The following is a 17,579-nucleotide window of genomic DNA, read 5'->3' on the forward strand; positions in this document are numbered from 1 at the left end:
ACACTCAAAAGATTTACAGAAAAGATGAAAATACTTTTCTGTAATTCCTCCGACTTAATATCATGGCAATATTAAGTAAGAGGAACCTATAAAGAAAGAACCACCATAAAAAAATGTTTTTAAAGTTTGCCGGTGATCAGATTAGGAAAATGGACGCTCGTTAATTGAGCATCTGTTTTCCTACCCTGCTGACAGTCACCCGATGTTAGGGACACAAAATTTTCCCTAGCGCCTTTTTACTATGGTAGCCCATTTAAATTATTAAACTGGGTGCCTGGGAGAGGTGGATTAGCGCACATTAAGAGAGCAGGTGCTCAACCATTAGTGCCCGTTTAACACATGCAGATATTGCTTCAGCCTGTATGAGTATTATCGTCTCCTCCTGTTCAAGTTGTGTGTCCGATTTGGTGGTCAGAGATAAAGAATTGATTAAAGGGTGTGAGCCTAAAAGCACTATTTTGGATTTTAGTCACCAAAGTTGCAAGTCTAACAGGATGGGGAGCACACTGCCACGCTCAAGTTGTTCAGGGTAAATGGACAAGAAATCACTTGGTCAATAGCATGCTATCATTTTAACCCACTGTGAAGGGGAGAGCAGAGAGTTTTCTATGCAAAAACGCAACTACAGTAGCATGTATGTACAAACAGGGAGGAAATCAAAGTCAAATAATATCAGAGGAGACAAATTTGTCTCCTCAGCAAACCCGCCTGGATTCAGGTGAATAAGAACTCAACCAAGAGGCCTTTTACAATATAGTGAATTAATGGGGCACACCTCAGATGGATCTTATGGCAACTTGCAAAAACAAAGAGAAAAAATATTTTTAGTCTACACAAAGAATATGGAAGCAAAGGGATAACCGCACTGATTCATCAGGACCAAAGCTGGATTAATGGATCATGCCAGTGGCACAAGATTGGCCAAGGAGATCATGGTAGGCAAACCAAATGAAGTTACAAATCAATCACCCTTTAAAGCTATCAGGTTCTTGAGGTCTTTTATTCCAGGGTCCAACAGTAACGGAAGGCTTGTCTTCATTTGATCTTATGGCATTGCTTTTGAATAATCAACATTATATAAAAAAAAGGCTACATTTCCTCTAATTTCTACTTTGTTAATAACAAGAAAGAATTCATCATTAGCATATGTTTGTGTGGTGTTTGAGGAACACTGCAAACTTTAATATCCCCTTGGCAAGCAGATAAATATTTTAACTTTTTCACAAAAAGGATTAGAAAGGGTCTAGCATTAAATTCTTTAAAAGTTCAGGTGACAGCAATATCATATTACAGAGGTAGAATTAAAGGAAATTGTTACGTCCTATCCGGATGTCAGTTATTTCCTATATGGGGGTCAAGCAAGGGGTGTTCCACAGGGATTGGCACTCTCTCTCTGCTATTTAATATTCTACGAAAACTAAAAAGTCATGGGATAGGAGGCGATGTCCTTTCGTGGATTACAAGCTGGTTAAAAGACAGGAAACAGAGAGTAGGATTAAATGGTCAATTTTCTCAGTGGAAAAGGGTAAACAGTGGAGTGCCTCAGGGATCTGTACTTGGACCGGTGCTTTTCAATATATATATATATATATATATATAAATGATCTGGAAAGGAATACGAGTGAAGTTATCAAATTTGCAGATGATACAAAATTATTCAGAGTAGTTAAATCACAAGCAGACTGTGATACATTGCAGGAGGACCTTGCAAGACTTGAAGATTGGGCATCCAAATGGCAGATGAAATTTAATGTGGACAAGTGCAAGGTGTTGCATATAGGGAAAAATAACCGTTGCTGTAGTTACACGATGTTAGGTTCCATATTAGGAGCTACAACCCAGGAAAAAGATCTAGGCATCATAGTGGATAATACTTTAAAATAGTCGGCTCAGTGTGCTGCAGCAGTCAAAAAAGCAAATAGAATGTTAGGAATTTAGGAAAGGAATGGTTAATAAAACAGAAAATGTCATAATGCCTCTGTATCGCTCCATGGTGAGACCGCACCTTGAATACTGTGTACATTTCTAGTCGCCACATCTCAAAAAAGATATAGTTGCGATGGAGAAGGTACAGAGAAGGGCAACCAAAATGATAAAGGGGCTGGAACAGCTCCCCTATGAGGAAAGGCTGAAGAGGTTAGGGCTGTTCAGCTTGGAGAAGAGACGGCTGAGGGGGGATATGATAGAGGTCTTTAAGATCATGAGAGGTCTTGAACAAGTAGATGTGAATTGGTTATTTACACTTTCAAATAATAGAAGGACTAGGGGGCATTCCATGAAGATAGCAAGTAACACATTTAAGACTAATCGGAGAAAAATCTTTTTCACTCAACGCACAATAAAGCTCTGGAATTTGTTGCCAGAGGATGTGGTTAGTGCAGTTAGTGAGGCTGGGTTCAAAAAAGGTTTGGATAAATTCTTGGAGGAGAAGTCCATTAATGGCTATTAATCAATTTTACTTAGGGAATAGCCACTGCTATTAATTGCATCAGTAGCATGGGATCTTCTTAGTGTTTGGATAATTGCCAGGTTCTTGTGGCCTGGTTTTGGCCTCTGTTGGAAACAGGATGCTGGGCTTGATGGACCCTTGGTCTGACCCAGCATGGCAATTTCTTATGTTCTTATCTTCTTCCTTTATGCGCATTTCTGGCTAATTTGAATGTCTTCTTTAATATGTGGACAACATCCAATTCTACTTTCTAACTGAATCATCTTTTCAAGCCACATTAGACAAATTAATATGCTGTCAGTCATTAAGAATTGGCTGTCAAGCAATAAATTAGTTTTAAAACACTGACAAAATTGAGGTCTGTTTCTCTCTCACTCAAATACAGTCTATCCCTGCACAATTTACTCTAGATAGTTCTCTATCCCTATCAAGTCACAGGCTAGGGATTTAGGGCTCATAACAAATTCATCTCTCTCATTTCGGCCCCATATTCAATCTTTGATCCATAGTTCTTTTTTCAAACTTTATCTATGTGAAAGCCTTTTTTTTTTGCAGACAAGCTTCTAAGTCAGTGACCCAAATCGCTAATACTCTCCCCATTGGATTACTGCAACTCTATTTCTAAGTCTCCTCAAATCCACTGTGAATGCTCTATAATTAATACAAAAAAAACTCAGCAGCCTGCTTAATCTCAGGGTGCTCTAAGTATGATCACATCTCTCCGGTCTTGGTTAACTTTCACTGACTCCCAATATATTGGCATATCCGATTCAAAACTTTGGTCTTGGTTTTTTTTTAAAGCGATTCAGGGCCTGACTCCTAAATGCTTGTCTGATAAAATTATTTGCTATCATCCCCAATAGACTCTACACTCCTCCGAGAAACAGCTCTTAGAGGTTCCATCCCATAAATTAATAAATTTAAGAGTCACGGGATCAGATGTTCAGGGTGACAGGACCTGACCTTTGGAATGAACTTCAAGAAGTGCTAAAGACTGACTGAAATTTAGGTAACTAAAGATACATCTCTTTTCTTTAGCCTTCAGCAGCCCATAGAATACGATAGACAGCATACACATGCTTGGAAATATGCAGAAATAAGATAGTGTTGCATTTGTTTTATATTGAACTATTTTGCGTACATACTAGTCCCTCACTGAGATTTGTGGATCATTCCCATTTTAAGCAATTGTGCCAAGGTGTAATCTGAATAATAAAAGCACTTATATCAACCATTCAAAGCGCTGAAGCATGTCACTATGAAAGGTCTTATATTAAATACAGTCTTTCCGGTTGCAGTATCATAAGACATATTTCAGAGATTCAGACACCATCCTGTCGGGATCCATTTTTTAAAAATTTACTCAAGATTCAGTATTAATTCATCCATTTCCTTATTTATTTTTATTTTTAACTGAAAAGGATTTCAAGTTTTCCTTTAAATCAATCTCCCTCTCTAGAAGTTACACATTTATTTTGTAAATCAGATAAAATTACTTGTTTTGTTTTATTTGCAGGACCATGTAAAAGGTGAATCAGCATCAAAACCAACCTTAGGAAAAGAAAATTATTTCTTACCTGCTAATTTTCATTCCTGTAGTACCACGGATCAGTCCAAACAGTGGGTTGTGTTTCCCTTCCAGCAGATGGAGTCAAAGAAAAGCTTGAAGTGTGCCCTCTTATAGCCTGCAGCGCCCTTTGCTTCCCCTCAGTATTAAGTATATCAAAGCAAGAAGAAACCATTGAATGAATCAAGTAAACCAACCTGAAACTGTAACCTTGTACAAGAATGTGTTGAGTTGAAATTGTAGTGAGAACAAACATGCAAAAGGAACCATTGGTTTTACACGAAAAAACAGATCTCATACTGTAAATCAATCGAGCTGATAATCAAAAGTACTGCGTGGACGATTCCAAAACCCATATCTACTCTTAGGGTGGGTGTCTGGACTGATCCGTGGTTCTACTGGAACGAAAATTAGCAGGTAAGGAATCATTTTCTTTTCCCTGTACGTACCTGGATCAGTCCAGACAGTGGGATGTACCAAAGCTTCCCTACGTAGGGTGGGCCCCAGATAGCCCTGCTCGAATGACTTGAGCGCCAAAGGAGCCAAAACCGGGCGATTGGAGATTTAAGCAATAGTGACGTGCAAAGGTGTGCAACAATTTCCAGATAGCTGCTCTGCATATCTCCTGCAGCGAGACAGCCTGGCTTTCTGCCCAGGAAGCAGCTCAAGCACGAAGCAAATGAGCTTTGCCACTTTTGGAGGTGGCCGACCAGCACCAATGTACGCCGAGATTGTTTACTTTAACCAGCAAGCAATTGTGGTTTTAGAAGCCTTGTTCCCCCTTTTTGGTCCGCTCCACAGGACAAAGATGGTCCAATAGGCGGAATTCATTAGAAGCTTCCCAGATATCGAATGAGGATGCGCTTGACATCGAGCAGTCTAAGGTCTCTGAGATCCTCGTCCGGAAAGGATGGGAGTTCCACCGACTGATTCAAATGAAAGGCCGAGACCACCTTTGGCAGGAAAGGTGGTACTATGCTCAAGGATACTCCCAAATCTGTGAAACGGAGGTAAGGCTTTCTGCACGACAAAGCTTGAAGCTCCGAGATCCGGCGGGCAGAACAAATGGACACCAGGAAAAGTAGTCTTCAGAGTGAGGTCCTTGAGGGTAGCTCTTTTCAGTGGCTCGAAAGGAGGACTGCCTAGAATCTGAAGAACCAAATTCAGGCTCCAAGAGGGGCACAGGGTGTGCACCGGTGGCTTCACGTGCTTTACTCCCTTTAGAAAGCAGACTATGTCAGGATGTGATGAAAGAGGAGCTCCATCCAGGTGACGGATGAGGGAACCAAGGGCAGCCACCTGAACCCTCAGGGAATTGTATGCCAACCCTTTCGCCAGTCCTCGCTGTAAGAAGGGTAGTATCTGGACTATTGAAGTGTGACGTGGAGAAACACCTGTTGACCATCTTGAGATCCAGGATTGGACGGAAGGAGTCTTCCTTTTTGGGGACGTACTATATGTTGTTTCTTCACCAGGCTGCAGGGAGAGAAGAGAAACCTGTTCCTTAGGGATTGAGCAGATTCTAAAGCATAGCCGTGCTGTAGAATATCCAGAACCCATAAGTCTGAGGTAATTTTGACCCACTCCTCGTAGAAGAGGGAGACACAACCCCCTATCCTGGGGGGGGGGGGGGGTGTCGAAGAGTGGGCCGGCAATTCTTCATTGGGAGGACTTGGAATGGGCCCCCTGAGGGAGGCTGTCCCGAGCTGGTCTTCGACCGCGAAAGGAATGAGACCAGGACTGCGACCTTGAGGAAGGCGGTCTTTGAGAGGCTGGTCTTGACTGTCAAATGCTGCTGACCCCGGAATTGGCTTCTAGTAGAATTGAACGTCCTGGAAGTCCGAGGATGATCCTCCGGCAGCTTATGCACCTTGTTCTCTCCCAGGGATATGATGAGTTCAAGATCCTCGCCAAACAGTAATTTGCCTTTGAAGGGGAGAGATCCCAGCTGAGTCTTAGACAAGGAATCCGCCAACCAATTACGAAGCAAGAGGAGACGCCTATCAGAAACTGCTCATACCATTGATCTGGCCAGGACATGAAGCAAGTCATATAGCACATCCGCTCCATAAGCTATTACCGCCGCTAGGCGTTCCGCCTGTTGTGCTTCCTCTTGTGGCAGGTCTTGAGCACTGAGCAGCTGTCGAACCCATCTGAGACCTGCACGCTGCATTAGAGAGCTGCACACCGTGGCTCTTACCCCCAAGGCTGATACCTCAAAAATCCTTTTGATACCTCAAAAATCCTTTTGAGGTATACTTCAAGCTTCCGATCCTGAAGGTCTTGGAGGGCGGCTCCACCCGTCACTGGGATGGTAGTCCTTTTAGTGACTGCCGATACGACGCGTCGAACTTGGGGACTTTGAGAAGTTCTAGAAATTCCTCCAGGAGAGAATAGATATTGTCCATAGCCCTTCCCACTCTCAAACTAGACTCTGGCGCATCTCATTCTCTGGATAGCAATTGGAGGAGAATAGGATGAAAAGGAAATGTTTTGGACGCATTCCAGCAAGGACGGGGGTCCCCTTTCGTGGCCCCCGTACTGGTGCCAGGTGGATCCTGTGGAGCCTCAATATCCAGCTCTGTTAGGACATGGGGGATGAGACGATCAAGCTCATCCCTCTGAAACAGGCATAAGACCCTAGGGTCATCCCCTTCCATGTGCATGTGAAAAGTCAGATCATCATGGTCCTGGTCAGGTACCAGAATCCGGATGGGGAACCACCCTGACTCAGGAGGAACCCTGAGGAGCTGCCGTGGACCCCTGAGGAACTGCAGCGGACTGCAAAGGATCTGTCAATCTAATTACCTTAGGAGGAGGGGGGCCTGAAGATGCATCCTTGTGCTGGTTCCAAACTGGCCAAATAAGTATTGTGCAAAAGCACAAAATCTGTTGAAAATAGACTTGGGGGTGGAGGTCCCGATGGAGGTACAGAGTGAGGAATGGCAGGAAGGTCCCCTGCCGTTGCCCCCTGTCCCAGGGGGTTAACCGGAGTTAAAACCGGTGGGGAAGGAGAAAAACCGCCGTCAGAATCCTCATTTGGCTGCCTAGGAGCTCCCGGCTCCGAAAACAAAATGGCCGCCGTTCCCGCACTAGATGGGATCGGGACCAACCCCCCAGTGAGCTGTTGCATTTGAGAGCGCAGAGCCGAACGTCCGGCCGGCCTCGAGGGACCCTCCCCGCCGGGGAGGCACCGCGAACAGATGCCTTCACGGGAGAGCCGCATCCCGGGCTCTTCGCAGGCAGCACATCCCGCTGAGCACGGCATGGGGGAAGGGAAAGTCTGGCAATAAATGAGACACCCCAGGAACCTGGTAGGAGCTGGTAAGAGAACCTCCACTCTGAAAACAATGACTTGGCCCTTTTTTTCCCCCAAAAAAGTAAAGGAATGTCACCTCTCTGCTAGCGCTGCCCCGAGGAAGGCAGCGTCTCAGGGCAGCAGGTCGTCATGAGGGGGGAGAGGTTGGACTACCAACATTCACCCCTGGAAGTCAGAGAAGCCTGAGAAGGAAAAAGTACAAAAACATACCAAGTCTACTCTGAAAAATGCTAGGGAACACTGTTACCAGTTCTGCCTGCAAGTTTGGAAGTGACTGAGAAGCCAGAAACTAGAAACCCGTTTTTTGTTTGTTTTTTTTAAAACTTGATCCATCCAGACAGTGAAAGAAATTTAAGAAGGAATAAGAGAGAGAAATCTAAACTTCTATCCTCCTGTAGCTGAAATGGGGAAACGCAGGTTCTGCACCCTCATCTAATGGAGTTAGAGAAAATACTGAAGGGACGCAGAGGGCACTCCAGGCTATACGAGGGCACCCTTCAAGCTTTTCTCTGACTCCATCTGCTGGAAGGGAGACAACCCACTGTCTGGACTGATCTGGGTATGTACAGGGAAGGTGGATTAAGGAAACAATATCTTCAGCATACATATTAAAGGGATGGCAGGCTCCATAAATTATCAGAGCCCATTCCAAAAAGATCAAGTGGTGACTGTACATCCTGTAAACATTTGTATAGTTGTGACATGGTCTTCTGTACATTTTTACAAATCGGATGTTTTTGCAAAAGACACTGCTGCTTTTGTTCTCAGAGTGGATTTATTATCATCCCACCCAGAATAATTGGGCTTTGCTACTTTCCAATTGTTCTGGACTGGTGTAGCAGGCTGAGAAAGGAAGGAGAAACATACTGATCTAATAGTTTTCTTTCCTTTAGTCCTGCTACACCAGTCCAGAAACCCACTCAGGAGGGTAAAAATGTACTGATTGCAGATTTGTATTAGTTATCATAACCCAATCATTCTGGATTGGTCTAGCAGGTCTTAAGGACAGGAAACTAGATGTAACTAGGTAGCTAAAAAAAAAATTAAATTTATGCAAAACATACATTTCAACGAACAGAAGCCAAGTGACTCACTAGCATGTGATTATTTCAGGATGATACTAATTTTGTGAGCTAGGCTGTAATCATTGAATTTTTGCTCCTATTCAGTTTACTGTTACTCTTTTCTTTAGATAGAAGGCAGAGCCATAGCAAGAACTAAATTCCAGCTAGCTGCAAACATTTCCTGGTTTAGCCACGTCTGCATGCTGCTGGTGATCAGGGGAGCTACAACTCTGACCAATCAGGTGTAGGAGAATGTAGGGGGTTACCCATACCTTGGGCCAAATTAAAAACATATTTGAAGCAGTATGTCTTTTGTCTTATATATACATCCACTGAAAATGTTTTTTCAAGAAAGATAATGGTATAAAGCTGCTAGAAAAAGTGACCCACCTGTATTGAGAGGGGATGTTCCATCAGATCCTCCTACAGCATACAAGAAGCCCCCCAAGACAGCAACTGCCACGCCTAAGCGTCTGGTGCTCATGGAAGCCACTCTGGTCCACTTGTTCTCTTTTGGGTCATACCTGTAGGAATGAATAAAGAACCAACATTCTAGTCATCTTGTGCTGATAGCTGTATATCGTGCATAGATACCTAGAACAGTAGTTCCCAATCCTGTCCTGGAGAACCCCAGCCAGTCAGATTTTCCAGGATATCCACAATGAATATGCATGTGAAAATTTGTATGCAGATTTCTCTCAGGACAGGTTTGGGAACCTTTGTCTTAGACAGTTCTGTAACATTCAACCTTTTTTCTCTCAAAACAATTTGGCTATTCTAATTTATGCTATAATCATCAGTTGATTAGAATATTGCAATGCTGTGTACATTGGTGTGACTAAAGTCCAACTCCATCAGAACTCCGATGCTCATTCTTTTAGGTCTAAGAATCGTATCACCCCAATACTGAGTTCTTTACACTAGTTAGCTAGTTCTGAAAGGACTGATTTTAAAATTCTTAGTTTAGTTTTTAATGGCATTGCATGGATTGGCTCTAAAGTACTTAATAGATAAGTACTTTTGTGGCTTATATACTACAAACCTAACACCTACTCAAGAGAACAGACTGCCTCTTCATTTAATGGGTAATTTTCAAAAGAATTTACATGCTTAAAACTGGGTTTTACATGTGTAAATGCACTTTATACATGTAAATGGGCTTTTGAAAATTAATACAATATATACCATTTAATTATCAATAGGTTTTACACGCGCAAGCGCACTTTAAGTGCATAAATGGGCTTTTGAATATTGCTACAATTAGTATATTACACTTATGCACGTAACTCATTTGAAAATTACCTCCTTAGAGAAGTTAGATTGGTTGACACCCAGAAGGCAGCATAGTCCTAAGAAATTTGATTCCCAGCAAAATTCATGAGACAGATTACTTGAGTTTCTGTAAACACAGCAAAGCTGTTTTTTTTTAATCCATCTTTTAAATAGTTAAGGACAAAATATTTATATTAGAAGCTGCGTAACTGGGATTTGTTTCAGAGATGGTTTAGATTGTTATATTTTTTGTTCTCAATATTTAATTTTGTGTTATGTTTTTGTTTTGTTTATGCTATGTTACTAGGACTTTTTATTATATAATTTTAATGTGCTTTGTAAACTTGCAGAGAGTTATGAAACTAATTAATAAAAATAAAATTTTATATACATCCTTCAATAACTGGGGAAGGTTTGCTTTGACATGATATTGAAGAGTTGATATAGTCTAATGCATGGATTCCCAGATTTTCAGGACCCCTTTTCAGCTTCAAAAAATTTCACATACCCTTTATCAGGGTATGTGTATATACCCAGGGTTTAAAAAAAGGTTTGGAGAAGTTCCTAGAAGAGAAGTCCATAAACTGTTATTAAATCAATAAGGAATAATAGCTTGGGTCCTATTTAATGTCTGGGTACTTGGTCATGTACTTGTGACTTGGATTGGCCACTGGTGGACACAGGATGCTGGGCTTTGTATGCCATACTAGGTCAAATCATCTTATGTTACCCCGGAACACCTTAAAATCAGTGTTTAGCTATCTGGACCTAGTCTACTTTAAGACAGGGAATTCTGGATACAGGCTGTCTTCTTTGGCCCAGGGATATAATGTGGACAGAGGAGAGCAAAGGGAGGTCCACCAGGCCTCCAGGAACATGAGTAAGAAGGGATAGGCAGACAATAGCTGACCTGTTTGTGTTTTTGTGTAAATTGAGAGAAGGCAGTTCTTTTGCATAGTTGCCTGAATTTGTGTTGTGCAAACTGTGATTGCTGGTAGTTTTGTTACAATGTAAAAATAAAGCACTTCAAAGAAGAAGAAAAACCCTGGACTGCTCATTTATGTGCCATATATGGTATCAGCGTGGGGATTTTCCGCACTAAGCAAGGCACAGCCAGAAAAAAAATAGTTTGTTTGGAAGTCTGTTGGATCTAAACTGTGTTAAATCTTTTAAGTCAATGTTAAAAACTTTTTTTAAGCAGGCATATTTTTAATTATATTGGCTTTTAAGCTGCAGGGTTCATCTTAAGTATGTTTTTGTTTTATCGGATTTGTTTTATATTTTTGTTTTTATGTAATTTTATGTAGCTGACTATATAATATACATAAAATTGTAACAAAAAAAACAATGTATGTTACTGTACATCACTTAGTCCTTTAGTCTAAGTGATACATAAATCTTAATGAAGATAAAGATAAACAGTTGCACAGCAGAAATAGTGAGCTACTTGCAGTACAGAGGAGTGCTTAAGTCAGGAAAGACAGAAAAGAATTTTTTTCTTTTTCTTCTTGGGCCTGGCTACAGAGAAAGCCCAGGTGACCATTATAACAGGCCAAGGGGGATAGCCCGTCCTGAAGCAACTAGAACAGCGAGTGAGAGGCAAACAGGTGGGAATTTATTTTGTATGTTTTCTTCCCCTCCCCATGGTAATGAATCAAAAGCAAAAAAAATTTGAAAAATGGAAGATTACAGACCCTTGCTGAGGAACAATTACAGTTTCATACCATTATACAGTGCCAGGGGACTGAAAAGCAGTGCTTCCTAGAGAGAGTTTGCACATCCAACAAGCAACCTTGATTGCGCTGCAAGAAGGTGCAGCCAAGCAACAAATGTCATTTACAGAAGCTTTTCAAGCTGTTGCTGAACAGTGTACCATGAGAACTCCCATAATACCAAAGTTAGGATAGAGAGAAAATCCAGAAGCTTTTCTAGTGAACAGAGTGGACTGCTCGACTTGCCGGATGGCCTGAGGCCGACTGGACCATATATTTGGAAAACCTGTTGACAGGCCCCAGCCAAGCAGCATATCAGTCTGCACACTCGGATGGGCAAGCTAATTATGTAGATGTCAAGAAGACTATACTTGAAAGGGCTGGATGTAACCCAGAGACATAACTGCAGTTCCGGAAAGGGACTCTCTGCTTCAGAGAAAGCCCCAGAAATATTTTCCATTGCCCCAAGGACCTTGAGTGGTAATGGCTACAGATTAATGCAAAGTCAAGCCAAGAAATGGCAGGCAATCTTGCTTGAACAATACATAGAGAGCTTACATCTGTCCATGCAGCAATAGGTTTGCCAACATACCAAGCTTGTCCTAGACTGTCAGAGTGGGCTAACCCCTTCCTTTAAAGAAGCAAAAAGTCTAGAAAAAAGAAAGGGACCAGGGAGATACCTGGTAATGGCTCAGATCCTTTCCTTTTATGTCTTCTGTGGGAAAAGGACTTAGAGAAGACTGTTGCCCCTATGAGAGCGAAAGTCTGAGGGACCCAAGGAAAAAGCAATGAGGGCAACATGAAAGAAATACTCCCGGGAATGTTCCTATTGTAAGACAGGTTTACATACGACCCACAAATGTGCTCTCTCTGTTGCCAGGCCCACTTTTTGGAATTCCCTCCCGACTGACTTGAGACAATCAGATTCAGTCAAGCATTTTAGAAAACAAGTTAACTTTTTTTTCATTTAGCTTATTTTTAAATTAATGATTTAATGTAAAATATTGGAGAAATTACTTACCTGATAATTTTGTTTTCCTTAGTGTAGACAGATGGACTCAGGACCAATGGGTATTGTGCTCTTCTGAGAGCAGATGGAGTCAGATTTCAAAGCTGACGTCGGCCTACATATATACCCATGCAGCATACTTAGCTGTTCAGTATTCTCTTCGAAAAGCCAGTGTGGATATATGTTGCTTAATACTTGATTACACTTGAGTATACTTGATTAACCTTAAACTGGTTCTAGCTACATCTAGCTAGCTATATATATATATGAACATTTTGGTACTGGAGAACGTCTGTGCACTGAAACAAACGCTGACACCTAGATAGCTGCGGGTATCTTAAAATAGAGGTAGGCCGTGGCTTACCCGTACAGTCTTGAGATTTGATATCAGAGTTTCTCTATTTCTGGAGCAGCTGTGGACGGGATGCTGATTCCATCTGTCTACACTGAGGAAAACGAAATTATCAGGTAAGTAATTTCTCCATTTCCTAGTGTGTAGCTAGATGGACTCAGGACCAATGGGATGCACAAAAGCTACTCCCCTACCGGGTGGGAGGCTGCCCATGGCCCACTTAGTGCTGCCCTTGCGAAGGCTGTATCCTCCCTGGCCTGGACCTCCAGGTGGTAAAACCTGGAGAAGGTGTGTAGGGAGGACCATGTCGCCGCCTGACAGATCTCGGCTGGCGAAAGCAGCCTGGTTTCAGCACAGGAGGCTGCCTGGGCCCTTGTAGAATGCTCCTTGACCTGTAGAAGTAGTGGTTTTCCTGTCTGTAGGCTGCATTAATTACCTCTTTGATCCAGTGGGCTATGGTCGCCCCCGATGCCGCTTCCCCTTGTTTCTTACTGCTGTGAAGAATGAACAGGTGATCAGTTTTGCTCAAGGACTCCGATATCTTCAGGTATTGGACTAGGATTCTGCAGACATTCAAGTGGCGAAGGAGGCATGAGTCTTCCAAATTCCTGTGTTCATCTGGTGATGGTAAGGATATGGTGTGGTTGAATATGGAACTGGGAAACCACTTTTGGAAGAAAGGATGGTACCGTACGCAGCTGTATGGTGCCTGGAGTGAACCTGATAGGATAAAGCGCCAAGCTGAGCATATTGCGATCAAGATTGCTGTCTTTAAGGTCAAGAGGCGTAGAGACAGACTGCTTGTTGGTCTGAAGGACTCCCCTGCTAGGAAATCTAGTAATAGGTTGAGGTTTCATAGAGGCACTGGCCACTTTAGTGGTGACTGGAGTCATTTGACTCCTTTCAGGAAGCGAGACATCAGGATGAGCTGATAGTCTGATGCCATCCACTTCGGACCTGAAACAGGCCAGTGCTGCGACCTGAACCTTGACGGAGTTGAGAGACAACCCCTTCTGCATGCCGTCCTGTAGGAATTCTACGATCGTAGGAATCTTGGCTGTCCTCAGAAGGAGGACAGCCAAGATTCACACCAGGCTTCAAATACTCTCCAGATCCGTATGCAAGACAGAGATGTGGAGAACTTGCATGCTCGGGAGCAGGGTGTTAATCACAGCTTTTGAGTAGCCGCCCATTAGGTTAGTCCTCTCAAGGGCCATACCGTAAGAGAGAATCGAGCCATCATTAAGCAGTCCTTTGATGTTTCATCAATGACGCTACAAATTGCCTCCTGCTGTGCCTTGGTGGCATGTTCCTGTTCGATCCTCTCCAGAGATGCTACCACGCCCGGAGAAGCGATGGAACCTGCGGTCTCCTTTCTCACCGATGCTACCGCAGACCTCATGCGCACATCATCCAGGGGTGTTGCCGCCACAGTAGCGGCCAGAAGACAATTATGGCTCCGACACTGGTTGGCTGACGCAACTTTCAAAGCAAACCTCACAAAAATGCCTTTTAAAGGATCTCTCCTTGTAATTAATTTTTAGAATGAAGAGATTTTTCATAAGTGGGTTTTTTTTTTTTTGCTTTAGCTTTGTTTTGTTGTGTTAAGGTAACATACATAATAAAAGTTATGTTCATCGCCTAGGCCTTTATGTTTGGCGATTCACAAATTTTAATAAATGTAAAACTACAGATGAGGATTGTCTATTACTGGAAGATCTAGAATGGGGCATTGCAGGGCAGAGCAAAAGAGACTGCAATCAATCAAGGGAAAGGAAAGATGAACCCTTGGTGGGCATGGTTGAATGTAAAGCAAATAAGCATGTTCACAAGGGCGACTCTTGCCTTAAGAATGAAAGTGGGAATGGGAGTGGGCCTCCTCCTTGGCAAACCTGCAAAGCCTTAACCTGATTAATGGTCCACATATGAGATTAAACAGACTTAGTGGTCTCAGTTGAGATAAATGAAGTCCTTACCAAACTTTAATAGATTCAGGGTACAGCAAGACACAAGCAAGGAGCCAAGCAGATGAATAGGGGCTAGCCATAAAAGATAGGCAACTCAGCATTGTGTTCATGGAGATCAACAGCAGCATTCCATTGGTCAAATGGTACAACAACTGCAGGACAGACCTGTATGGAGGGTGGCACACTGCCTCAACTCCCATATCCAGTGGAAATAGGATAGGACTACCCATAATTTGAGGCACTTTGGGACCACTGCAGGACCAGCCTGAACAGAACAGACTGTAAAGGATACCTTGTTCCCTCTGCAATCCCAGTTCTTTTTAAATCATCCATGTTCTAAGTAATTTCAATTTTTGTTCTCTGTAACAGTTCCTTGTCATATGCTTTGAACTCTATTGGTGGAAAAGCTTGACTACAAATAAATGATGATGAAAGAACCAAAGAAGGAGCCATCTCAACCTAGTCCAGGGTTCAAGGACTGTGGGAAAAAGTACTCCAAAGGAGGGTCAGGAGCACTTAAACAAACTTTTAGACCCAGAGGTGGGGGAAGAGAACACAGAAAAGCACTCAACCCTGTAAAGTTGGGCGGGGCGGGGGGGGGGTTATGCAACAAGATATATACCCAGGTACCCCAGAATACCTTAAGAACAAGGTTTAGCTATCTGGACCTGGCCTCCAAGACAGGGAATTCTGGGTAGAGGCTGTCATCTCTGGCCCAGGGATATAAGGTAGGCTGAGAGGAGAGCAAAGGGAGGCCCAGGACTTCAGGAACATGAGTAAGAAGAGACAGGCAGCCACTTAAGAATAGCTGACCTGTTTGTGTTATGTAAAATGGGAGAAGGCAATTCTTTTGCATAAATTCCTGAAACTGTGTTGTGCAACTATGAATGCTGGTGGTTTTGTTGCACTGTAAAAATAAAGCACTTAAAATAAAAAAAAGCTTTGACTGCTCATTTCTGTGCCACATTTCTGAGCCATGCAGTCATAAATTAAAAAAAAAAAAAAGTTCAAAACTTAGCTATTTAAACAAGCTTACCCTTAACCACTGCCCTGCTGCATTGGTACTTCATTCTGTTATCATTGCATTATTGCTTAATTCATCATTATTAACTACCACACCCTCCATATATCTTGTAATCCCTGCTTCAGGTAATTCTTGTTTACTGTTAACATTTCGCCATTGCTTAAGTCATTATTGTTAATTTGCCATGTCTACCATTTATTTTGTAAACCCGTTACCCCATTGAATACACTTAGTCACCTGCCCTGCTTCATGTAATTTTTGTTTTTGGGAGGAGGAATAGCCTAGTGGTTAGAGCAGTGGGTTACGAACCAGGAGACCAGGGTTCGGAGTCCCACTGTCACTCCTTATGACCTTGGGGCAAGGTTACTTTACCCTCCATTGCCTCAGGTACAAACTTAAATTGTAAGCTCTCTGGGGATAGGGAAATACCTACAGTACCTGAATGTAAACCGATGTGATATCTCCAATGGAATGTCGGTATATAAAAATAATAAATAAAAACTTTGCATTTTTGGTTAACTTGTTATTGTTAATACTGCTTCTATCATATACCCCTGCTCCATGTAATTAACGCTTACCGTTAACTTTGCATTTTTGGTTAACTTTTTTTTGGTTAATGCTGCTTCTATCATAACTGTTAAAGCCTATACTTCAGTAGATCCTCTGAGGCCCCTGCCCTATTCCATGTAACTTTTTCTTTTAACAATGTTCGATGTAAGCCGGCATGATGTACCTAAGAATGTCGACATATAAAAATCCTAAATAAAAAATACCCCCTCCCCCCACTTCTCAAATTTTTGCATGCCATAACAAAAGAAATATTGAAATGCATTCCCAAATCATTCATAATAGATCAAAATTTTATACAAAACTGACTATGTAGGGAAGGCAATTTCAAAAGCTATTTAAAAATTGTTCTCGTAATTGAAGGCTGTGGGCAGTTCACCTTTCAGTCCAGCTGCAATGGGTAAAAGGAAGTTAAAAAAAAAAGTTCCAGGTGGGCAACTTGGTTATATCCTAGCAGAAAATCAGGATTGGTACCTGCAGACCTGCAAGCTAATTTTCAAAGGGAAACTGCCAGTGAGTTTCCTTTTGAAAACTTGGGCTAGTGAGGAAAAGCCAGTACTTCTATAGCTGTGTACTTTGCATCTTTGAAGTATAGGTGTGAAAGTGTGCATGAGATTTCAAAATTAAATCTCTGCATCTTTTCCCTTCTCTGTTTCCTTTTTTTATTTTATCTTTGTTTCTATACAGTCGTTCAGATGGGTACCGTCACAACGGTTTACAATAAGGCACATAAAAATGATGCTAAAATATATCAAATTACACAAGTGCCAGTAAGGTTCGGTAATAGTTTGGAAACAATATTAATTGGTAAGTGTGATAAATCATGTCCATTTCTCATTGTATCAGTTTTGGATATGAGATTAGCTTTATCATTGTACTTTTATCCTTTGATGAATGAAAAAAATGAAGATAAACTAAAATAAATAAAAACTACACATATTGATTTTGGTTATGTGTGTGGGTGTTCAATTGTTTGTACCTGCAGGCAAAAATCTGCTGCTGTTCATAGCACAGGTACTTTTACCCTCAGTGTTGGGGAATGGTTATTTTTTAAAGGGCCTTTTTGCTTGGGTAAACATATTTACCCACATAATTTTTGAAACTTTCCCTTCCTGAAAACTGACCCCCTTTCAGCCTTTTTTTTTTTAATTTATTTTCTTTTATGATTCTTATAAACATATAGAAAATGATAGTAACTAAATTTAGATTTTAGAAAAAGCAAAATAGCCTTCTTCCCATTGAAAAGCAGGCTAATGAGATCTCCATGTCTATGTATC

At 41.9% G+C, this 17,579-nt stretch overlaps 1 protein-coding gene across 8 annotated transcripts in view; it reads right to left on the reverse strand.

Moving 5' to 3' along the window:
- KLHL20 (kelch like family member 20) overlaps positions 1–17,579 on the reverse strand; it is a 139,721-nt gene that overhangs the window by 43,580 nt on the left and 78,562 nt on the right. For all 8 annotated transcript variants that reach the window (XR_003859083.1, XR_003859082.1, XM_029618963.1 and 5 more), the window contains one exon: positions 8,790–8,923. Coding sequence is in view for 6 of the 8 variants with exons in the window: in XM_029618963.1 (XP_029474823.1) it covers positions 8,790–8,923 (134 nt within the window). In the remaining 2 variants the exon portion in view is untranslated. The remainder of the gene's footprint in view (positions 1–8,789; positions 8,924–17,579) is intronic.

Source organism: Rhinatrema bivittatum, chromosome 10 (genome assembly GCF_901001135.1).
Source record: "Rhinatrema bivittatum chromosome 10, aRhiBiv1.1, whole genome shotgun sequence".
NCBI lineage: Eukaryota > Metazoa > Chordata > Amphibia > Gymnophiona > Rhinatrematidae > Rhinatrema > Rhinatrema bivittatum.